A 25,803-nucleotide genomic window follows, 5' to 3' on the forward strand; every position below is an offset into this window, starting at 1 on the left:
AGAAGTTCCATTATGGATTTTGTATGTTCATTCTATAAATATCTTAAAAATTTCGAATACTTAGTTAATAGGTTTTTATTAAATTTATGAAATTTCAGTCAACTAAGTAATTTTATGAATTGAAACTTATCCTTTATCATCCAATCAATTCAATTTTTTACAAAATAAACTTTAAATTGTGCACTACGTTTACAGAAACGTAGTGCAATATTTATAATTATTTTTATACTACTGAGATCTCTATAAACTTCAAAGCAATTCAGGTAGCTTTGTAAACCATCGATACTAATTGGGCAGTCAGGCAATAAGTTCAGGCCGTCCACGATGGGTTCAAAAGGAGCGGACCAACTCGCTCACAAGTTTGAAACTAATTTCCTGCGGCACAAAGCAATCGCCGGGACCGATGTGTGCTGTCTCTGATAGACACGACCCGGCACGTCCCTCTGATTGATTTCCACTATCTCCGATAAAAACTTTTTTTAATTTTCTTTTGTCCGCTCCGCATGATTGTATACTGTAGAAATGCATAGTTTACTCTCGCTCCGGTCGATGTTGATCAGCTTATTGAATTAACTAGTTGTTCACCGCGAAAACTTTAATTTTTTTACGAAATTGTGAATATTTAAAAAATTATTACTTATTAATTAAAAGCTGTCCAACATGTGCTTTGAGATTTTAAATTTGTTTTGTTTGTATGTTTTATATTTTTAGAAAATCTTATATTAAATTTTATGGAAATCCGACAAAATTTCATACAAATACGGCGCATATAAAACGCGAACAAAACACAGTTACATAAATAATTACTACGTCGAATCAAGCCCAGACAACGCATGTGAGCCGGGTTTGTGGTCGGTAATATAGATGTTGTGAGTTTATGGACTTCGTACCTGCGTTGTGGCTAGACTTACGTTACAGTCACGTCTCCACAAGCCACAATAACAAAATACTGAGAACAGAAATGATTTTATTTCGGTACAATTTAACGTTAAGTTCAATAAGTGACTTTATTTTTATAATACGACGGCATTACTCCATTACTTAACATAAGCAATCTCTATTATCTTTCTTAGTTGCACCCTCTTTAAGGTTCTGAAGCGTTCCGATATTTCTCTTTGTACCGTGTCCGTTTTTTAGCGTCTTAAATACTAAATTAACTCTGTACAAAAAAGACAGTAATGACTTATGACCGGTTATTATTATATATTATCGCTCCATTTTATATGTAAGTATAATACAGTATGGTAGCTCGTTTTCCTCTATGCTTTACTAGCGACCCGCGTCGTCTTCGCACCCTTAGAAAACCCTCTTTTCGACATTTCAAACAAGAATAAAATCCGTCCACAACTATCCGAGATTGGCACATACATACAGTCAGAGAAAAAAGGGGGACCTTACTTTTTAATATGAGTAATGAAGTGAAGAGATGATAATTTGTATACTTCCAGTTTTGCTCATGGTTTTTTTAGGCATAAAATCTAAGCATTATTTAGTTTTTTTTACATTCTATAGGTATGTATGTGGTTTACATATAGAATGTAAAAAAAACCACTTCCATTCTTTGATGATGCTGACATTCATAAAATTGAATAACCCAAACTTTAAAATGATGAATTTGATAAAACCTTTTTATTCAATTTAACTTTTTATAAAATCTGAGTTATAGAAAATTCACTAAGTAGGTCTTTTGACCTCTAAGACAATAGGAAATTTACATCGAAATAAATCCATGAAACTTTTAAGTAATTTACGTTTTTGAAAATTAGAAGATATTTTGATTACGAGCCTTTAGTCTAAATAGAGATTTCCATTATGACGCATTGGTTGGTGGATTATTATTACATTAGGACATAAAACAAAGATAGCGGTCTCCGCCAGCCGCTTTGCCGGGTCGTCGTAACGGCTTATAAGACCGCAATCTGACCCCTGTAAATTTACTCTAAACCAACAAAGGTTTTCACGTCAACTGCCCAAGAAAGTTAAAATGTAATAAAGTCTAGAGTACAATGATTCTTTTATATACCCAGACATTTGAGTCATTAAAATATAAACATCATCTATCTTTGACGTCTTCTGTAAAAATACTAGTTTCCTATTTAGCTGTAAATTTTATCCCATCACAATGAAGTCGAATACCTACTGCTGGAAATTTTGACATTGACTCTAAATCAGTATACCAGACAATACATTAAACAAAAAGAGATGTTTACTCAATTGTTATTTTAAAACCGTATGGTGGAATAGGACCACTCCATCACTCTCCCATGGCGACTGAGGGGTAGGCTTGAAATTCTTCGTTTAGGCGATGGGCTAGCAACCCGTCTTTAGAATCTCAATTCTATATTAAAACCAAATAGATGAAAGTTAAGACTATTAGTCTTTACAAGACTGTTAGCTCTGTCTACCCCGCAAGGGATATAGACGTGATTATGTTATTTTAAAATAGTGTTTGTGATTAAAATAATTAAATAATATTAGACACATATATTGCAATACATATTTTATTCTATAGGCACACATAAACATGTTTGAGGACTCCTATTGTAATCGTCATTATAATGTTCTTAATACATAATCTGTTTAAGCTCTGAAACAGAGGATGCTCAGGATAATTAATTCTAAATGGATCCATTAAAGTGGACACTATAAACCCTATTAACTTGTCTAAAACAGTATAATTAAAATATTCTGGATCATTGTTTATCATAAAAATAAGAAGAAAAGTGTGCAAAATTTATAAAAGTTATTTATAAAATTATTATTATTTATAAAAAAACACTACCGCCAATAAAGAAATCATCTTCTTGTCATTTTCGTTCGCAGGAGACCTAAACCCAAATTGGATTGTAATAACTGCCTATTTCTATGCTAGTACATTTCCACGGGACTGCATCGCCGGGCCTAAAAGCCTAGAAGTTACATCATAGTGTTCCGGCTATTATTGAGTGTTCTCATACTAGTTTAGTTCTTTGTTAGAAGTTTGCTCGCGATTCTTGGAAAGTGTAGATTCTTGGTGTGTGCGTGGGTTCTTGTTGTCGGCCCAGTAGAGCAAAGTGAAGACCTAGGTAAACTAAGGAAGCAGATTTTTGGTGAAAGAAAATGTATTTTCTTCTTAAGAAAAATCATTCATTAAGTAATTACTATAGTAAGATTTTTTTTTGCATCTCCTTCCAGGATTAATTAAATCCCGTATTTACCGGGATCTCGGAATTTCAGATCTATCAATTCAGAAATAAATACTCAAAACCAAATTAAGTATTATTTTTGTATAAATTCAGTTGAATTTATACAAAAATTATACTTAATTTAGTTAGGTGACTCAGCCGTGAACGTGAAACAGACAGACATGAACCTAGTCCACGAAACATAGGAAAATTTGAGCTACTCATTAATAATAATAAATAATAAATATATACGGGACAAATTACACTGATTGAGTTAGCCTCGAAGTAAGTTCGAAACTTGTGTTACGAGATACTAACTCAACGATACTTTATTTTATAATAAATACTTATATAGATAAACATCCAAGACCCAGGCCAATCAGAAAAAGTTCTTTTTTCATCATGCCCTGACCGGGATTCGAACCCGGGACCTCCGATGTCACAGACAAGCGTACTGCCGCTGAGCCAAAGAGAGTAATAGTACTCAATTTAAGAAAGTGCAAAGGTATATGTTATTTTTAGTACCTATTTAGAAGTATTATAAGGAATTTTGCCTATCAGAGATGGCCATTAAAATATCGTTATCAGTTATCAAGCACACAATAAATTTCATTGATAGGGAAAGTTCGCGAGGTGGGTCGTACGGCGATGGAGATTTAAGGCCTCTAATTAATTGAGCCGAGACTATTTTTGGCGCTGAAGGACGCGGTTATACGTGATTGGAATATGTAAATACACTTCAATATATGTTTAGTGTTATGAGCGTTCAATATACTGGAGATTAATTTGGAGTTGCATGAGGTTTTGCGTTTCGGTTTCTAGGTTTAAATCTCACCGCGCTCCTGTGTCCTCATTTTTTAAGTTTTGCGGTGGGAAAATATACTGGGGGTGTGATAAATGTAGCCTCAAATTTCCATGCTCAATAATGTTTAAAGTGTGAATTGAATAAAATAAACAAAAAACTTTTACGAATTGTTCATTGTTTTATCGTAAGTCGTTCGTGTTACGCCCTGGCTTGGCTAGCGGCGAGACGGGGAGGATGACGGGCTTGGTTGCGGTTGCCGCTTTTACTTTAAACTCAGTAGCGTAGTCTGGGTTACATTAAAGTTTTAACGTTTTATATTACCACATAGTACAACATTTTAGAATACAGTTTATTAGCTAGTTAAATAATGAATAGTCGAAGTTATAAAAAATATGATGCTCTTAAAAAAAAAACGTATTTTTACGATTGGTCAAAGATGGCAGAAGTGATGGTTATGCATAACAAAGATGTGGAAATGTTTAAAAAGTAATGTACCATTCATGCGTAAGCAGCAGCAATGAAAATAAAGGGTATTGTATCATATCTTAGCTTATTATATCGTCCTGGCTGGTACGAGTACAGTCTATCTAACAGCATTAGTGGTTAATAATAAAAACAATTGTAGTAAATCAATACGGTGTAACCCCAAACTTAATCGAATTTGTGGTTAGTAAACATCACAAAACACGAAAAGCTAACAAATGTTATAGCCGGGAAATTGAGTCGTTACCACTAAAACCAGCACTCCTGGCCAATGCTCGTTATTTAGTTGCATTTATGTTGAGGCTAAATAGAGAGAAGAGCTATGCAGTGAAAACGCTCGGGGAGGCGTGAATCTCTGTCATTTTACGATTGGACCTGGAGCCACGCCAACGACGATTGCATTCCCAGCGCGCATTATTGTGATAGGCAAAATTTAATATTGCTAATTCCTCACTGCTAAAGCTATTTGAGCCGATTATGCGACCTCATTATTAGGCTGAAATAGCATGCATTTTAGTCCCGAGCTTGTGATTTGATCTGTCTTTGAAAAATTATTTTGTTTTATTACATGAAAGTGGATATTAAGCTTTGCTGCGGCGGAGAATGCACATAAATAATAAATATATTAAAAATAGGTATATAAAAGTAAAATTACTGGTTGTAATGAATTAATTATGTTAAAAATATCTTAAAAATTACTAAAGAAATGAGAAGGAAACGTAATCGCTTCAAAATAAACAGAGTCGAAGATGCCGATTAAATATAGTCTTTTTTATGCAAAGATTTAGCTGATTTGCATTGTCTTCAATTAATTCAAAAGCTTTGTATCTTCGTCAATCTCAAAAACCGGAAACTTGGAAATTTGTTACACTTTTCGACTTCGAACAAAGGGATTGCAAACTTGCTTGAAGTTCGACTGTTTTCTGTTAAGTTTTGTTGCACACAAATGACTGCTTAATAGGTAGTGATAAAAGTTTTGCTTACATAAAAGTAATTTTACAAATACTTAGTTGGTGATGATAAAAATGATCATTTTGGCATGGATCACACACATGATAATCAATGAATCTGTTTTGGATGAAAATACTTGCTCCTAGAGTGGAGTGTCGGGGGGGGACAATGTGGAAATACTGTATGATTGAACATTGTTTTAGGCAGAGTACGCCACAAAATATAAGAAAATGCACGCGCAATACGATCCATCATCATTCTTGTAATCCAGAGGTGCTCCGTCTCATTTAATCAACTTTCAGGACAGGTTAATATAATTTTGTAGCGTTGATAAATAGCGAGAACATGAGCCCCAATATTGTAAAAGAGGAGCGACCTGTGTTGAGATTTGAAAGGGGACTGCGGATAGGATTTTACTTAAATGAATTATGGCACTGGTATCTGGAAGAGCAAGTATCTAGCCAAAGATAACTGTTCTTTAACATTTGATATATTGTTAAATGAATATTGTTTTCTATATAACTCTCTGATATTTTTAAATTTCAATGTTTTATATGTCTTGTTATCTGAATTTGTGTCGTTTTAGTCTCTAGTCTTTAGTCCTATATTATTTCAATTTCTACGCTCTAAACTGGACTGGTAGAGAATGGTAAAATGTAATTAAATCCGCCTTAGTGCAATAAAGTATTAAATAAAAAATAAAAACTGCTGTTGTATAACAGTGACAGAAGAAATAAACTTTAAAACCAAAATTAATTTAACAAACGTTTCTTTTTTATAGAATTATGCGCTTAACATTTTCGTCGACTTGGAATTATGTCTTTTCCGTTTGCATGGACACGATGAGCCTTGACACGTTGACCCATGGCAATCCTATTTGCATGTCGTCCATAAAATCTTTTTAAGGCCAGTTCACACAAATGTTAGCGCTCAACATTTGATGATAAATGTAGGGACGTGGATTTAAAGTAAATGTAATATTTTGTGTAGGTATAAATATATTTATTAATTTGACCCCACATAAAGTTCTCTGTCAGACCCAATGGTTGACTGGTAGATAATGCTTCTAGCATTGAGTCCGCCAATTGTGATATACATTTGTATTTTTTGCAATGAAGTTTAAATGAATAAAAGAGCTATTAAAAATATTTTAAATCTCCTAAAATTTTATTATTGAAAAGGGGGTTTCCCAGGGTATTTGAAGATTCATGCAAAATATAAGTAATTTATAAAAAATATATTTATTAAGGTAGCCACTGCAGAAGAGAGGGCTTTGAAATCCACATAACCCGCTGAAAATATTTACTGAATTATGTAAAATATGCCCACGTCGTGCTACACGCATGGGTTGCTTACAATTAACATTTCACGGAATTATTTTTTTCTTATACACGTGTAAAGGAATAAAATAATAGAAGTACCTACGTATAATTATTAGACCATAATAAATATATGTGGTATAGATGGAATTAAGATTGACTTGTCATTATAAGAAACAATTAGACAGTAGGCTAATATCTCAAAGAAGGATTCAAAGAATATAGTAATTATAATATCACATATTTATTACATAACGCCATTAGCATTCATACGCATTATCGATCAATTAACCTTCTGATTATCAATTTTCTTAAAATTATTAATTAAAAAAAATGCAAAACAAACGTCAAGGATTTGTACCTCGTTGTTTATATGGGTATTATACGAGGGGAATTGGTGTAGGTGGTCCATTGAGCGATGAACTAGGCGCGCCATCAGTTGTAAGGTCTCTATTCTATTCATATGTATTGTCGGCCAATTTACTGTTTATACATTTAAAAAGGTATCAACTTTTTTATTGTCCTAAAATACCAAGCAAACAGATTGTAAAATATATTTTATTTTAATTATTTAAAAACAGAGCATCGCAGGCTTGCGTTCCGGGTGGTAGCCCGCATTACTTTACTTTCAAAAATGCAAAAGAAAACGCGGCTGTACTTGGTTGTTTATACATAAAGGGAATTGGTGTAGGTGGTTCGTTGAGCGAGCTAGGCGCGTCATCAGTGGCAAGGTCGTAAGGAAGCTTGAAGCCTCTATAGGATTTGGCGCGCTGCCAGCCTCGGCTGCTCCTACGCGCCGTTACAATGTTTTTCTTAGTATCGGGACATCGCTTTGCTCTTGATTCGTTGCAATAAAGACACAACCGGCACCATTGAGATTTTATTTGCGCTTTACTTTATTGGATGTAAATGCGACATTGTTACTGGCAATGCAAGTCTGTCTTTTTTGCGTTCATTGTTCGTGGTTCGGTCAGTGTTCAGTAATAAAGTAAATTGTGATTAACATTAAGTACATTTAGGTATAGATTTTTTTTTATACTTACGCAGAATTGGCTAAAATATAAAAAGGTGTTGCCGTTATTGAATTTAGTCGATATTATTTTGTTATATGTCTAAAAACTTCTTTATTTTTTCTGAATGGCATTGTCTGCTAATGCATTTTATCTAGAATACACATTGCAGTATGTTTATACATCTTAATAATTTTAGACAATATGAAATACTTTCGGCCATGTACCAATGACTCTTTTCTGATTTATGTATATTAGTTTGAGTGCTAACTGATGCTCTTACACTGAGGCAACTGAATGTGTTACTATGATCCAATATGTGTTTGGTTCCCCTACAAAGGTTGAAGAGGTCAGATAGGAGTCGCTTCGTGTAAATACTTGACTCCACACAATCCGGGATCATGGTTGTAAAGGCGCACCCTGGGCTCTTCTCCAGTACCTAAGGTGAGAATGTAACCGGGACTTACGCCAGGAGGAAGAAGAATATAAAATACTCTTAACATATTAAGATATACAATGAACTAAAGAAAATTGTACATTCATTGTATTTTACACGTGCAGACGACACCTACTCAAATTATAATGATACCTACACGTAGAAATGAGGGCGTTTTCGCTATAACGGGATATTTTGCGAATTTCCCTGGCTCATTGTATGATGGAATAATGAAGAGCCAATTTCCTGTATTAGGTAACTGCTTGCCGTAGCTTATGTTATATTTATGAGTTATGAACAGTCAATTATAAGCCCATTATTTATTATTATTTGATGTTTTCAATGATACGTCCTTTTATATTTCCAAGTTTTGTCGCTTCCTTAATTTGAGATAACGAGCTGACCTGGCTGCTAATGAGATGTTCACTATATAACAAAATACATTTCAAATAAAACAAGGAATCTTTATATATAATACGGAAAGGTAACAGATTGACTCATTTATGTACGAGTATCAATGCGAAGACAGTTGCCATGATGTAGGCGTCCGCTAAGAAAACCTTTTGGAAATTCCTACGGGAACGGGAGATAATGGGATTTTTCGTTTTACGTGTGTGGAGCCGCGGGCGCTCTCTAGTATGTACATAAAATTTAATTTTATTGCGATGAAAACTCCCTTTATTTGTATAACAGGTAAGTTTAGAAACTACTGTTTAATAACCAGACACTTAAAAGACCGCTGCCGGAAAGCTAGACCGGGTGAGAGCATACATTTAAATTTAAAGTAAGGCTCGTCTTCTATGTTAATCAGAAACGAAGAAAAATTTTAATTAAATCATTATGCCATTTAGCCCAACGGCTTTGTATACCCCATAGGGATAAAGACGTAATATGTGTTACATAGGACTTTTTACCCCGTTTTTTGTTGTTTCAGATAATTATTGCTTGTTGTTACGAGTGCTATGATCGTAGACACTCGTAGATCTATGCTTCGTAGACATTTCAAGAATCGCTTGGCGCCGAGGTATTCCCTCCCTATTTTCGCAATTCCTTATTGATTGGCAACATTAAGCTTGATGAGGGTGACCCAAGACGCGATGTCGTCTCGTTATTAGAAACGTTGCTTGCGACGTGTCCTTTTAAATGAAGAAATGCTCGGAGTTTTTAAGAAACGAAAAGCTTTGACCTTCGCCCCGATGGTTATTACTTTTGGTTCAATAAAGTTTTGTTGGCACAGAAACCTACTTATGTGTGAACATTATTTTTAATGGTTCGTCCGTCCGTAATGTCAGCTTTTAGGATTGAAGTAATTATACAACAATAGAATTTGTTGGTTAGGAGAGAATTCATCTAATTTCACTCGACCCGCGTTACAAGTCAGCTGGGGAGATGGGTCCGACCTCGGTCACTCAAACATTGTGGAACTCTGACTTAACTTTCAGCTAACGGCTAATTAACTAAATGACCAAGAAGAAACACACAAAAGATACCACACACATAAAGTGATTAAAAAACATAAGCATTTGCACAAATAATTAAATGTGTATAAAATTAGGGAAACATTCATGAAAACTCAATTGTTATTATTTGTTCGATTTCGAATTCCACTGGCTGAGACTGTTTGACGAAAACAGTGTAATCAAAATATTTTACGATTTCAGTTTATTCATCAGTTCAATATATGTATATATTCATACATACACATACATAAAATCACGCCTCTTTCCCGGAGGGGTAGGCAGAGACTACCTCTTTCCACTTGCCACGATGTCTGCATACTTCCTTCGCTTCATCCACATTAATAACTCTCTTCATGCAAGTTCGGCGGTTTCGGGTACTCTTGACCTGACCCTTTACCAGGACGTCCTTAATTTAATCAAGATACGTTCGTCTAGGTCTTCCCACTCCGACCTTTCCCTCCACACTCTCCTTGTATATCTGCTTAGTCAACTTGCTTTCATTCATCCTCTCCACATGACCAAACCATCTTAACATACCCTTTTCTATTCCTGTAACTACATCTTCTTTCACATCACAACATTCCCTTATCACGCTGTTCCTTATCCGGTCACTTAATTTAACACCCATCATACTCCTTAACGCTTTCAATATATATATTACAGAAAAAAAATCTTTTTGCGGTAGCTGAGTTTGTGTTACAACATTATGTAGGCTATTTTATCGTTAAGGGTTTCTGTCGGACTAATAGTAGTTAATGTAAAATATAAATATGAGAATACGCTAATTTTGTACATAGTTATTTCCATTTATAATCAACTTTTTACTACTTTCGTTAGTTCCGGAAATATCCTGACCTCTCTGGAAAACAGTCCGGGTACGCCTTTGACCATGATCCCGGTTTGGATGAGACATAACTCAGAAAATCGGTGCTAACTATTAGCGCTTAAAACATTCGTTTTGTTTTGTATCCAATTCAACTTTTGATGACTATAGTCTATTTGTGCGGTTTCCATCCACTGCACTACATGCTGACCCCGCTTTGTTGTTCATCCAACAAGTTTGTTAGTCCGTAATAGTAACGACTATTGTGTCTGAGTTAGACAATCATAGATCTGGTTAGTAAGAGATGAACTTCTATAAGCTATATATTTCGTTCTCTTTATTTTGTTTAAATTATAACAAAGAGCCTTTTATTATGTGGGAGGAGTTACAATTTGATATAAGACGGAAGTATCTAGATAGAATGTGTTGTTGGGTAAATAGCAAAATCTATACCCGTATGTTCGGTTTTTCTACCTGACCCAATCAAATGTTTAGTTTACTCTCTAATACTACGTGACAGGGTCTATAAGATGGTCGTATTGCTTCTCAGTGTAACAAATAAAATATTAAATAAATATTCCAATATTTAATTTTTTTAACAGCATATTTACTATTTTATTTCGCTCCATACCATACCTTTTAAAGGTGCTGATAGTTGAATATATAGATTTTATAATAACATGCGTAGTGATTATATCCTCTTCGTGACGTATCAACATGAGAAGAATAAAATAAGGAAAAAAAATACGGTAAATTGTATACCTTTTTTATGTTTTATGTAAAAAGATTTTTTGATGTTTCCCTTTATCTGAAAAGGCTCTCTTTAAATTATTAAAAACTTCATATTATAAACAACAGGCGACGGATCAGAACAGACATAATCATATTGAAACACTGTGCTTATTAAACATTTACAGCTTAACCGATTTTACCTTGCCGGTTATTTTTTCCTTAGAATCCCATGAGAGTGGGGAAAACGGAAATTTAAGTTCAACGCATGCACAGCTGCGGACAAAATCTAGTCGCTTATAAATGTTATTGCTAAAGAATAGTGAATGAAACAAAAGAACTTTACAGGCGCAATAAAATGCACGTAGCCGCGCCGTGGGCCGCTCGTCGCCGCATTAAATTGTCATAAAGCTGTTGACAGTCCAATCTATTCAGGGCGGAGGCGTTGTTTGCAGCGATTAAACATGGATCCATTGGCTTAATATCCGACCAACTATCGGCTCGATTGACTTTTTCATTTAGCTTCGAAGGGTGAAGTTTTAGACAGATTTGTTATGAATTGAATTTTTCATTGTGAGTTATGAACGTTAGTAGTTTATATGTTTGGTTTGGAGTTATGATTTAATGTCAGTTTTAGTATGACTAACATTTTGATAGTTGTTGAGTTAGACGTATTTTATTAGGCTCGAGACTCAGATAAAACCTTGGGGTTTACCTTGGTTTTTATCAGGAAAATATTGTAATCGTAAACGATTTTGACTACCTACAGGGTATCTGCTTATAGGTGTCAGACTGATTTTTCTCAGCAAAGTAAAACAGAGTATTGTTATTATTGAAATTGGTTGCTCTTTCTTTATTCATTTGTAGTTGTACACCAACAAGCTTTAAATGTTTTTTTTAATATGATCTTTAGTACTTGATTTTAATTTATGTAATTGTAACTAGTCTAGATTACCTGTTAATTTAATACGTTTTGACTGAAAAGCAAATGAAATATGTAGAAACTGCTACTGAGTATAATATCTCCCGACAGAGATGGTAGGGAGTTGACCTCGGCTGTGCTTCATGTTATAAATTAGAAAGGATAAAGAAGAACCTGCTTTATGAATTGTATGACTTCATTTGCCTGTTGTTTTTTTTTATAAAAGCTTTTATGTAAAGTTAAAAAGTGGTTTCAAGTAAATTGGTTGAGTAGAAATCATGTGCAAAATCGCAGCAGTTATGATATTTGAAGGCGTCTTAAGTCTACGCTTGTTTTAAATATTAACCATCATAATGTGGATCTGGCGTTTATATTCTTACACAACTTCTTAAGAGTGTCGGTAGTCACATCGGTAAGGTGCGGTTAAAATGCGTTTCATTAGTTTCATTTCTTACAGATGCTCTTAAGGTTAGGAAAAAGATTGTGAGGTAACCTGCACATTCAGGCAACTGGCTTCCTAACCATGATCAATCTAATACGGGTTAGGCTCCTCTGTAAAGGTTGCGCAGGTTAGAAGGGAGTGGTTTCGTGTCAAAGGCATTTCTCGAGTTCCTCTCCAGAGCGGACAAAAGCCAGGAAGAAGAAGATTCTTACATATTAAGATATATTGTAAAGCGTGAAAAGCTCAATTTTAAAGTTCCAAATTGGAATTATTTAAAAAAAGAGGGAGCAAGTTTATTAAAAGTTGTTTGTTCTGGGGTTTAATTAGATTCAACAAAGACACACCACCAATCATGCCACTGCTTTGAAAGGATGTTTCTGCTTCGTCTATGTTGTAAACTCGCAGTGCCCTCACATATTTCTCCTGGGACTGAAGGATGCCACTCCAAAAATAGCTCCAAACTGACATTACGCTGCCAACGAAGCATATCTAAGAGTCGTCTTGACATTTACCACACAAATGAATTTGGTGTTGATTTTGGAAAGGTTAATTAACTGTTATAATTAATATATGTAATCATTTGTATTGTTAAAGCAGCGTATGTAAATTTTTCAAACTTTTTTAATGTTATCTGCTAAAAATGAGAGTATATATTTATTTATTAAGGTTTGAAATTTTCTGTTTATGGACCGATTTTGATATTGAGTGAAAAAAGGAACGCAAAGATTTATTCCGATTTTGTACAATCTGCATGCAACTAAAATAGGTAGGTAAAATAAATTAAAGATTTTTCACATTTTTAATTTTCTACCTCTCTCATTATTTTCATGAAAACCACTAGCTGAAAACAAGTAAGAAGACAAACAACCAATACTGATACATGTGGTTTGCAAGTTCACCGAAGTGCTGAATTCGGAGCACGTGAGCCGTCGTGAAACTCAGTCGTGCCGAGAGCTTCTAACTGGATTTCTAGTAGGAACGGTTTATAAGGAGCGCTTTGAAATTTTGATTCGAAATGATTTCTTTAGTGAAATTCGAGTAGGTGGCGGTGATTCCGATTTAAGAATTAATAATTAGTTTTATTATGGTTATATAAAAATGTTGACCTAATTGTACTAACATGCAACATACATACATGCATACAATTACATCTTTATCCCGAGGTAGCAAGAGTCAACAGTCTCGCAACGACTGAAAGGCCACGTTCAGCTATGGCTTAAACATGGGAGAAGAGTCTAAACATAACGTACTAAAAGCTATTGATGACAATTATTGCGAACATAATCTATTAAGTAGGTATATCAAGTCTTTGAAATGGCGTTTTACATACGCATAAAAATAAGACAGAGTTCTCAACAAAGTAGAAGCTGGTATAAGTATGTATATTAATATCAATACTAATACATACACAAGTAAAAACTATAATGATGTAAAGCTATTCAAGTTGGAAAAGTAAACACGTTTTATAGTTTTTCCCGATTGACCTAATTACTTATTTTGAAGCCACGGAATTAGTTTAATGCGAGTTTAACACGCAGCTACCTTTTGTTTGTTTGTGAAAATCACATTATATAAATAAGTTAGCAGTTTAATTTTCGCTAAATCATAATGATAGCTCTTAAAAAAACGTACAGATTTCTTAAAAAAAGAAAAGGAGAAGAATGTATAATAAATAAATAAATATTAACTCTTTCGTTATTGACTGACTGACAACGCACAGCCCAAAACGCTGGGTCTAGAGACTTGATTTGGTATTTCATCATGTGTTTTTTCATTCCCTATGTGGTTAAGGTTTTTTTGAATTTGGTATTCCATTATGTGTTTTTGGTTCGTTATGTAGTTTAGGGGAGCACTAAGCGAGGATTTCCCAAACTTCCTGCAGGAACGGAAGTTAATTTTTTTTCATTTTACGAGGGTGGAGTTGCAGGCCTGTGTTAGTAAAGCTATAATTATCGAAGCTTTGCGGAAGTTCTCCTATGTACATTGTTGCTGGCTATGTACGAACATTGAATTGTAAATCAGATAATGAAACTTTGTACAATAGTTACAACGCTCTAACTAATGTTGTGTTTTGTTGCCAACTATATCATGTACAATATTCATAAGGCGGTTTTTTAAACATCAGAGAAATTGATTAAAATCATCATTAAGTACTTGAAAATCTTTCTATAGACTTTATAATCGAATTAAACTGTAAATTAAATTGCTCAGGAAATTATAGTGGTCTTTGAACGTTATCTAATTCTCAAATCGGAATAATATTATACCGATTTTTGTGGATATGATCCATTGGCTAATTAATTAACATATGTATATTCATAGTTTAGAACACGGAACATAGTTTATAACATGGAAAACATCGTTCGTTTGTTAATGATTATGTTAAATAAATTAACGTCCTTAATCATGTAAATATCTACATTGTTTCAGGACGCGCACCGGCGTGGTAGGAGCTCTGCTCAGGGTCGCCAGGCCCCTCCTGTGACTAGCCAGGGCTCTCGCGAACGGCACGGGCGGCGGATTGTATGTATTGATATTATTTATTTGGTTACGCTGTTTGTAATTATTCTGTATAAAAAATAATATATTCATCAAAATATGACGATAGGAGAAGAACGTCAACACTAGATTTGAGATGTCGGTGGTCAGAGCTGAAGAGAGGAATCTCCTTAACATGTAGTAGCCTTGTCCAGAAGTATTCCTTTCACGAGTTATAAATATTACTGAATTTTTTATTTGGAATTAGTTAAGTAGAATATTCAAACAGCTAAAATAATGGAAACTGATAAGGTGGGTGGACCATGGAAGGCCACTCTAACGGAGAAATACTTTTTATTCGTTTGTTTACTGGAAAAATGAAGGAAACAAATTATTAAGTAATGCTTTGTTTTATTGTGCACCATTTAAATCGTTCTTTTTTTACCTAACTTTAATCACTTTTTAACAAACTTAAGTTTTATAAAGCTCTTCCAAATGGCGTTGCAAGGAACACGGCTCCAAATAAGGCCAATATTAGAAATCAGTCGTTAAACTCAAAAATAGAGTTGTAACAATAAATATATCTGCATATACTAATACTACACAATAAGCTTTATCATTTAAGCGTAACATTATTTGCTCAACTTATTTTTATCATTTATAAAAAACTCAACGAACAATATTTGAACACCGTAACTAAGAAAATATTAATGGAAATAATTTAAAACAAGATATAATGAATATTATATATTGTCAATAAATATCTTATCAACGTGTTTTATAACGAAATTACCAACTTTTTTTTAATCCAAATTGGCCTTCCAATGGTTCTGTTCTTTGTTAGGCCAACATGTTCCTTTCCATACTAAACTAACGATTATGACTATGAATTTTTCATATACATAGATATATAAAGCCTGTTTCCCAGAGACCACATCTTTCCACTTCGTCTAGGCCTTTCCACATCTAAATATAAATTAAAAATAATTGTTAATACATACATGTTTTGTAAGTGTTCCTTCTAAGGCCCATGTACCATAGCAAGGCCAACCGTCAAATTTTTATTGGCCATTTAAGGAACGACCGGCCTTCCTAGGAATACTACTAATATTTTAACTTAAATTGAGGGAAAACTATGTCATTATTCTTTAATACCATAGACATATACTTCTATTTCGACTCACAGAAAAAAAATGCAATAGTATAAGTAAATTAACGAAAAACTGACGTTTTGCTGTGCGCGCGAATAACAGTTGTAGTGTCGACGACCGAAGTCTACAAAGCATGAGATCGCACAGCCACAATGGCGGCGCAATCGACTCGCTGCCACGTTTATGGCCTTGAGTTTGATGGATGTGTGTGTCAAGTATAAGAAATATGTCTTAACATGTCAATAACTACGACTTTTCAACAGTTGGCCTTCAAAGGAGTGTGGCCTTCCATGGTCCACCCACCTTAGATCTATTACATACATACTCGTTTATAGACCCATCCCGGGCGATATGTTACAGATATACATTGTTTTTAATAGAAATTTATCCAGAATGTATTTTTCCTGATTGTGATATAGCAAAATATTAAATATGGCCATTTCTCTCTATTCTAGGCGTGACCCCAGTCGCATTCTCTGCATTTAAGCTTCAGGGCTTTGGATACGTCTTTGTGTCTGTAAAAAATCAGCATATACAAAATCAAAAAATTACCATATATGTATACATTACCACATAGCTAATAATTTCTGTAAATTTAATACTATGGTGCGTATGATTAATATATATCTGAATATGATGATGTCGATGAATAGGATTTTGTTATGTTTCAGAGGCGTGGGGCGCGGCGCGTGGCGGCGGCGCGGGCGCGGGCGGCGCCATGACGCGGCGCCCGCCACCATGACGCTGCCGCCGCCCGCGCGCCCCGCGCACCCCGCCGCGCATCGCGCAATGCGCTATTACCGCATCTGGATCTACGCGTGCAACGGCGCGCTCCTGCTAGGGGCGCTCGCGTTTTGCGCAGCGGCGGGACGCGCGCTCGCCGACTACCGTCGTGCGCTGGTACCGGGCCTCGGGGCAGCACAGCCCGGATTCCTTTACGGGTACGCTGCTTTGCCCGCTCAAGCTGGCCTACTTCAACTACTGGGTTGCTTGGCAGCTTTACGATTGTCCGAACGCATGTTGAACGCCTATTGGCTTGCTCTATTGGCACTGTTGGTAGGCGACGCCGCTATTGGAGTGTACTGGGCGTTCAGATTTGAAAGAGTTTGTCGAGAATTACGGCCACAGTTAAGAGTCCGACTTTCAAAGGACTACGATACGGATTTAGATTTTTCAGAGGCTTGGGATCGCCTTCAAAGAGAGCAACGGTGCTGTGGAGTAACAGGGCCTGCTGATTTCGCTGCATTTAATAGAACCACACTTCCGCCAAGTTGCTGCCGTATACCGGCGCACACACCAGCAGTAACGCCGACGCTCCTCGCCACCACGGCCGTCTCGCCGCCCGCGCCCTTTACATCAGTGCACTGCGCACCGCACACGGCCGCGTGTGCAGAAAGACTACTTGTGTGGCTACGAAGAACAGCAGACGCGTTATTTGTGTTAGGATATTGTGTAATTGCATTTTTAAAGTTGTGCTTCCTTGGGATTCTTCGTTACGAAATAAAGGAGATGATTCAGAAAATTAGAATATTACGAAGCGAACTGAGCGCAGGGGAGTTGCTTGACGGCAGCCCAATTCACGGAGGCCCGCTATCCCAAACGGTCATAGTGAACGCGGTAAATGCAAATGGTGGCGTACGGGCTCACGGTGGGAGTCCCGAGCGGGCGGGTGAACGAGAAGCCCTGCTGGGCCGCGCCTCAGATCCTTGCCCGAGGCGGAGTATACACGACGAGCCATTAGGTCCAAAGACAGTGAACGGGAATAACAACTGCGAAATGCGCGAACTGGCTCGCGGCGAATACAGACCATTAGCGGCAGACAGCGCGGCGACTAGAATCTGACTAAGATGTTACTTGGAGCGGTTGTTCGGGCGGCGATGGCGGTCGTTCCCGTCGGCCGGCTGCGAGGCAGACCTGCCGCCGCCGCGCGCCGCGCCCGTGTGCGTGCGGCGCGCGGCTGCCGGCGCCCGCGTGCGGCTCGACCACCGCCGACACACCCGCTCCGAATTCGAGCTTTGAGCTCTATATATTAACAGCTTGTGGGGATAGCTTCACTCGAACCATTTGATCCGGTTCCTCAAAACAGATCATCCACCAAAGCCGACAAATAAGTTTTCATTCTGGTTTTTCAAAAAAAAATTTTGGGATTTTTCCTCATTAAGTTTATTCATCAGAATTTGTAAATCATACATGAATGGTTGTTTAAAATATATTACTTTTTCGCGTATGATCTATTTCCAGGAACGGTATCTTATGTTCGGAGTAGATAGTCCCAGCTTTTGCACCGTGGTCTCATCGGTACTGTCAATTGCGATGATCAAAACAATTCGATGTGACTCTATTATATGTAATGTTGATAGTAGATAGAGTCTAAACAGTTCCAGCGATGCGAATGAGTGTAAGTGTCATGATCACGAAACCTTTGAGATGTGATGTTATGTGCAACAGACGAAAACAGTGTAGTGAGTAATTTAAACAAAATGATTTCCACGAGCAAAGCTTGTGTTTAGTTCCTACGCTTGGCAGTTGAATATTTCTTTAAAAATAGTACATATATGTTTGTTTTATGCTATATACAAGGAAAATAAAGACAATGGTGTAAGAAAAAATCTGGAATTTTGCAAGCACACATAAACGCTTAATTCTAATGGCAAACCATTAGCATCCAGAAAACATCAGAATCAGGGAGATTAATAACTAAAATAATGATCATTGTAATTAGCGCTTAGTGCAGCTTTTAATTGTATACCGATAAATTAATGAGCCTATCAATTATTCATAAGGTCCCATTATACTTTGTCTACAAACATTGCTTACCAGATATTATTAAGTCTTAAAATTCTTATTGTTAAAAACTAAAGATACTTTTGTGGAGTTTTAGACCAAATGTTTTTTATAGTCTTATTTAATATAAACGGTCTATCATTTACCTTATAAATTTATGCACGAATCCCGACCAGTATTCATAGCTGTAGTTTTAGTACCTACCCACTTATACAAATACATACTACATACCCACGGCTTAAATTAGCAACACATGCTTAACTTAAAATAAATTATTTGTAGAGGCCTCTAATGTTGAAAAAGACATCAAAGAGTCAAAGTTTCCCGCTGCATTTAATTCTCTTGTGTCAGATCCGCGACTTCTTCTTGCAGTGTGGTTTATATATGCACAAATAAACCAATAAAAAGTCTCGAATTGACCGACTCGAATTGACAAAGTCCAAAAATTTCTCTTATCTACTCAAAACAATAACAGTAACTTTATAGATGTTTCTTCTCAAAAGAACATCGTAGCCAGTACTATGTGCTACGCCGTAGCATCGTTACTACGCCGTAGACGATACTTGTTGCGCTGTTCATTTGATCGTGTTTTATAAATCTATATTGGAAGCCTATTATAACTATAACTAATAGAAAGTACTGAGGATAAAGAACCACATGTGTAGCGAGACCAGAAAATCCAACGATCCAGTAATATGTAAATATTATAAAAAATGTACATGTGTAGAATGAGAATATTAATGTGCATGGACAGATTGAAAAAAAAAATAGTACTGATATGAGCTTAAAAGACGTAGTGCCTACAATTATATGCTTGTAACAATAAAGCAAAAAAGTCTATTTGTTTTACAGCAGAGGAATTAAAATATTCCATACGAATTTATCATATTCGATATTCTTAGAGCAATCGTACTTGCTTAATAGAGATTGCTACAGATGTAGATTGAGCCCATTACAGTGAATCAGAAGAACGATTGTAGGTAAATTAAAGGCTGTGTCAAATTAAAATAAATCAGATCCATGCGTGTTTAGCGTTCATTCGACATCTACTTGTATGTAAAGTAAAAACAATGTTTGAATACCTACCTACATATTTGTACTTATTACGACGTAAATTTATAGAAACTTATAATAATGAGTATGAAATTATGTTCGCTTAGAGTAGGTATAATATTTTGTGAATTTATGCAGAAAAATAGTTTTTTAATATTGTTGTCACATGAATGTACCAATCTTATTAAAATTTGTACCTATATTCGGAAAGTTGAATAATTTGTAGTTAGGATCCAATCTAAATCCTGAATTACTTCCAAAACGTTAAAATAACATGTGCCTTGGCTTATAAAATCGTTTATCTGATGTTATGTTTATTGTAAACTAATCGATATGATATAGTTGGATCGTCTCTGAAGTGCTGCCTACAACTTCTACCCCACATCGTGAACCCACGTATTGTTGTATTTCCGTGCCCATGGCACTCTATAACAATCTCTAAAATTATGCTTTACATCGACTAAATTTACGGATCGTCAATGTTTTCCTGCAAATAAATGGCGTATAGTAAAATTTTGCAATTATAAATTAAATTGTTATCTAACAATATATAAATATTAAACGATTGAAAAACGGGGTATTAAAAATATTTATAAAGTTGTTCATTGATTTGCAGGAAAAGTGTTTCTTAGACGATTACTACCAATGTAATAATTGTTTGTATTCCCCACTGTCCTTTAACTTTGTTATCAACGTTTATTGCTATCGTAGAGTTGTTACAACTTTCCGAAGGTACGCACTAGGCGACTGAGAGCTAATATTATCATAATAAATGCATTAAATAAAAAGTTTGTTAATTAGAGCTTTTTATTTATTACCCAAACTTATTTATTTAAATCAATATATAGATAGCCACTATGATAAGTGTACTTTCCAACGATCTATGACAGGGTGAAATGATATATAAGTATAAATATACCTGTCACAAATAAAAAGGATATTATTCACTACGTTTTCCACAAACTACGCAAAAAATTAAGTACTTAGTAAAATTTATTACAAAAAACGATTCAAGTATTCTTTCTAGAAAACAAAATCGACGGCTTCTTTTAACTTCTTTTTCTTTATCAGTATCACTGCAAAAGAGACATTTTATTTGGAAGAAACACCGAAAAATCGAACCAATAAATTGACGAAACCTATAGTATATAGAACGTTATATGCTCATCAGCATTTAGATATCGCTGCCATGTTTTAATCATAAATCTTCACTAAGTTGAGCATAACAATCGGTCCTTAAGTAAAATGCGTTTTTTGAAAATTGTGAATAATATGCATCAACTTACCTTTATATTGTCTTCAGTGATTCTATAAGTTTTATCAACATTCGCCCCACCAACGACAAGCACGTCCCCGTCTCTCGGCGGCGCCGCTTGTTTCAGGAATTCAATATTAAAATTGTCTACATTGTTCAGCTTTTTAAATTCGACGGCTATGTCGGCACCGACTTTCGCGTTGTTCTTTATGAGGGCGATGTCTGCGAGTCGTTAAGGAAAGAAATTGAGGCAATTAGCTTCACTACTATCATTAGAGATCGCCGGAGTTTAATTTACGACTGAATTACGCAGCTACAATAGACCGACTTATAATTAAACATTTTTGACGCGCCCATTGCTTTAGGTGTTAAACATCTACATTGTAACACTACATGTAGATCTCGTACAGTTACTACAAAGGAGAATATAACGAAAGCAGTATTATAGGGTGCTAAATAAAAATGAAAATTTATCTTTTAAAATTAGACCAGTCAATATACTTACTATAATTTGAAAGTTAGTGAATATTTTCATAAAGATTTATAAAACAAAACTTATTAGCAATGTTGTTTTGATCTTAGAAAATATTATATAAAAAGGATACTGGCTGCAAGCGAAGAGCCGCCGGTGGCGTGAGAGACGGCAGACAATATGAACGGCGTGATTTCTTTGCCTTGAATACCTTTCTTCCTAGCATCGTCTAAAGCCAGTTCTATAGCTTTATTAATGATGTTTTCTTCAAAGAAGTAAATAAAATTTATGTTAATTTGAAAAATGTAATTATTAAGGGTTTCAAAATTACACGCTGAAACTTTTTTTTACTCATTTTATATTAGATTATGCCCGTTTCTGTATATTAAATTTGTCACAAATATAAATAACCTGGAATATACATATATATATACATATAATCACGTCTATAACCCTTGCGGGGTAGACAGAGCCAACAGTCTTGAGAATACTGACATGCCAGCTGTTTTACGTACTGATAGAATTAAGATTTAAACACTAAAGGTAAAGTGACAGCTTGCTAGCCCGTCACCAACAAGAAGAATCCCAAGTTTGTAAGCATATCCCTTAGTCGCCTTTTACGTCATCCAACAGATGGAGTGGTCTTATTATTTTTTCAATTGGTGCCCGAAACCACCCGGCACGAATTATCTGGAATTCAAACAATTTTTTTCTAATCTGAGTCTATTAGATTTTCCCTCTTTGCTGTTCCTATGTTTATGTCACAAACATGAATAACCCGAAAACTCAAAATCTTCATTTGAATTTCAATTTAATGTCGTCAGCTTAATAGCAATGAAAACTTAAGAACAACTCTACAGTCAAGTCATATAACTTCCTCCATCTCTTATTATTTTATTGTTCGAGTTCATTCCGACAAACTTGTTACTGCAGGATATCTTGCTGAGTTGTTGTTTATAAAAAATTAAGGCTATTTAAATTTTCTTTCATAACTTAAAATTCCAACACAAATTGTATTTTTAAATTATTGTACTTTAGTTAAACACACGGTTAACTAAGGAGCGTCGGTGGTCGAATCGGTGAGGTGCCCGGTTAAAATGCACAAAAAGCATAAAGGCACAGGTTCGAATGCCACCTCAGCCATGTACCAATTACTATTTTCGAAATTATGTACATCGTTTGGTCGCTACTTAATGCTTTTAAGGTGAGGGAAAACATCGTGAGGAAACCTATACATTCAGACAACTGGATGTGAATTGATATGAACTGGATGGATCGATTCAATACGGGTTAGGTTTACCTACAAACGTTGCGGTGGTCAGATGGGAGTCGCTTCGTGTCAAAACCTGACTCACCCAATCCAGGATCCATGGTCAAAAGCATATCCCGGGCTCCTCTCTAGAGCGATAACTATGCAACCGGGACTAAAGCCAGGAGGAAGAAGAAGATAACCGTGTCATTCGTGGCACAGCACAATACGGCTACTGCACATGGGTTTGGTAGCAAGAAAAAGCAAAGTGTGAGTCACCAATTCGAAAGTCCATCAATGGTTAGGCAGGCTTATAAACTTAAGATTCCTTTTTTAGGTGATGGGAAGTCAAGTTCACTATCTCACAGCTAAGCTAAGGTCTTTGAGTCTTGTGACAGACATATGAATATTTATAAGAAGTATACATATAATAATTATAAAGAGAAAGATTACCGTCTAGAGCATGTTCTTCTGGAATAGGAACAGCTACGACGATGCCTGAAGCCAGCCTGTAATCTCGTGATGATTTCAACAGGCGAGCGGCGCTGCGGGCGTCGGCTAGGGCGTACGGCGCGCGGTGCCCAGAGCGGCGCGTATAGAACGCTGGAAACTCGTCTGATTCGCCGAACGTACAGACACATACGCCTTGGGTTTCCTATAATAAATAGTATGTTGTAGTAATTAATTTAATAAGCAAATAAATACAACATATACTTTTTTATTACAATTATTAAATTTTAATAAGGCTAAGGATCCTATTAGGGATAGATAGGTATTCTATAAATATTATAGATATGTTATAGATAGGTATTTTATAAATAAATTTAATTTAGTATCTTCGATTGACCTCAAAAGAGGAAGGGATGAATGATTTTATTGACGCTTAAATTATTTTTGTCTATATGTGTTAGGTACTAAGAAACGGTATGACAAATATGCGCATGCTTATAGTGTATGGTGTGTGTGTACCAGATATTCCAGCGTTCGGCCAATATCAAGGATGGACTTGACGCCACTGCTCACGACGAGGATGTTACTGCGACCCAGCTCATTCAGGTCGGCCGACACGTCCAAGGTGGTTTCCCCCTCGCGATGAACACCACCTAACAAATGAAAATACTTATGTCCAACTTTATCTGAAAATTAACCTTTAAAGTGGTGTCATCGTCATCTGCTAGCAGTTTTGTGACTGATGTAAGTTATATTAATGTCACCCAAACTAATTGACGGCCTCTGTGGCGCAATGGAAGTACGCTTGTCTGTGACACCTGAGGTCTCGAATCCCGGCCAGGGCATGATGAGAAAAGAACTTTTTCTGATTGGCCTGGGTTTTGGATGTTTATCTATATAAGTATTTAATATAAAGTATAGTATCGTTGAGTTAGTATCTCGTAGCATAAGTCTCGAACTTACTTCGAGGCTTACTCAATCAGTGTTATTTATTATCAGTAACAAAACACACATTTGTGGTGGTTGTCCCCACAAACTAATATAACTTACATCTAGGAAATATTTTTGTTATAATAATTTGAGTGCGTTTGACCCCAATCTGTCTTGTGGTAAGCAAGATGAGGCCTAAGGTATTGCACGCAAGCTCAAATAATGCCTATTCACTCTTGTATTTGTGTCCTAAAATCAAACCTTATTGCTTTGTTAAAAGAGGAGTCAAAAGCTTGAAATGGCAATAAAAAATATATGGTCATATCATTACAACATGAATCAAATTCATGAAAACGTTTTGACTTTCTCTAAATTTAATCTATACTAATATTATAAAGCTGAAGAGTTTGTTAGTTTATTTGTTTGAACACCCTAATCTCAGGAAGTACTGTGTAAAGTAAATCAATAAATACAATGTTTAAATTGCATGGTTGAGTTTTGCGCATTATTATTATTCACAAAACACCGAGCTCCATTTGAAATGTAGTGTCGATCCGTGTGAAACTCGTGATTATATAACAACAAAGATACATTTCAATATCCATCTTTCTCCTTCAAATAGAGTTAGTAGAATTCAGATAGTTTGTTACAGTTTCATTCTTTGAAATAAAATATGCGAACAATATTCAGCCTCGATGAATTGAGATGAATGGCGACATTATAAAACTGTAATAGTAGTTTATTTAGAAATTAGAATTAAAAGTTTTGCGAGGCACATCCTAGGAAAACGAAAAAGGCCTATCAGTATTTTCAAGACTCATCATTGCTTTCCCTATCCCTCAAGGGATATCGACGTGACGTGAATTTGTGAAACCTTGTAGGAAAACATATTAACGTAAGTTAAGAAAGTTTTTCTTAAAGATATGCAAATGCTTATTCAAAATACCATACCAGCCACTTATTTAAAAAATATAAATAGATGTGTACCTAAAACAAAATGACATGAAAGGTGTGAGAAAATTGCAAAGGAATGAGAAATGTGAGTCCGTTTGATCCTTTGAGAGTGGAATGATTAAAATTGAATTCGTATAACAAGGTTTTCTGGCTATAGCCGTGACGATTGCCGGCAGCGCGCCTCCGCGGCGGATCGCGAACTCTGGCCCGGAATTCGTTGTTAATTACGTGGAAATAGGCCACGGTTCCGCTGCAATATGATATATAAAATTAGATTATAATAGCTCTGTATTATTTGAGCTCGTACCACCTTAGATTATCAAGCTCCTTATCAGGCAGATTGGGGATAAACGCTCTCAAATATATTTACGGCAAAAGTCATGCAGGATAACTTTATGAAATATTTCAGATTTTTTTAAGCATAATGGAAATGTTCATTACTTATTTTATGCAGGTTTAATAATGAGTGATTTGACCCACGCA

The 25,803-nt window shown here is 35.6% G+C and overlaps 2 protein-coding genes across 4 annotated transcripts in view; one reads left to right on the top strand and one right to left on the bottom strand.

Annotated features, from left to right (window-relative positions):
- LOC106138406 (CD82 antigen) overlaps positions 1–20,780 on the top strand; it is a 59,632-nt gene extending 38,852 nt beyond the window's left edge. For all 3 annotated transcript variants that reach the window (XM_060954500.1, XM_060954499.1, XM_013339544.2), the window contains 2 exons: positions 14,975–15,067; positions 16,845–20,780. In XM_060954500.1, coding sequence (XP_060810483.1) covers positions 16,912–18,015 — 1,104 coding nt within the window. In that variant the 5' untranslated portion in view covers positions 14,975–15,067; positions 16,845–16,911 and the 3' untranslated portion in view covers positions 18,016–20,780. The remainder of the gene's footprint in view (positions 1–14,974; positions 15,068–16,844) is intronic.
- LOC106138405 (uncharacterized) overlaps positions 1–25,803 on the bottom strand; it is a 104,676-nt gene that overhangs the window by 62,507 nt on the left and 16,366 nt on the right. The window contains exons 4-7 of the mRNA XM_013339543.2: positions 23,956–24,089; positions 23,440–23,641; positions 21,871–22,002; positions 21,297–21,487 (exon numbers count right to left, since the gene is read on the bottom strand). Of these exons, the coding sequence (XP_013194997.2) occupies positions 21,297–21,487; positions 21,871–22,002; positions 23,440–23,641; positions 23,956–24,089 (659 nt within the window). The remainder of the gene's footprint in view (positions 1–21,296; positions 21,488–21,870; positions 22,003–23,439; positions 23,642–23,955; positions 24,090–25,803) is intronic.

This window comes from Amyelois transitella, chromosome 4, assembly GCF_032362555.1.
Source record: "Amyelois transitella isolate CPQ chromosome 4, ilAmyTran1.1, whole genome shotgun sequence".
NCBI lineage: Eukaryota > Metazoa > Arthropoda > Insecta > Lepidoptera > Pyralidae > Amyelois > Amyelois transitella.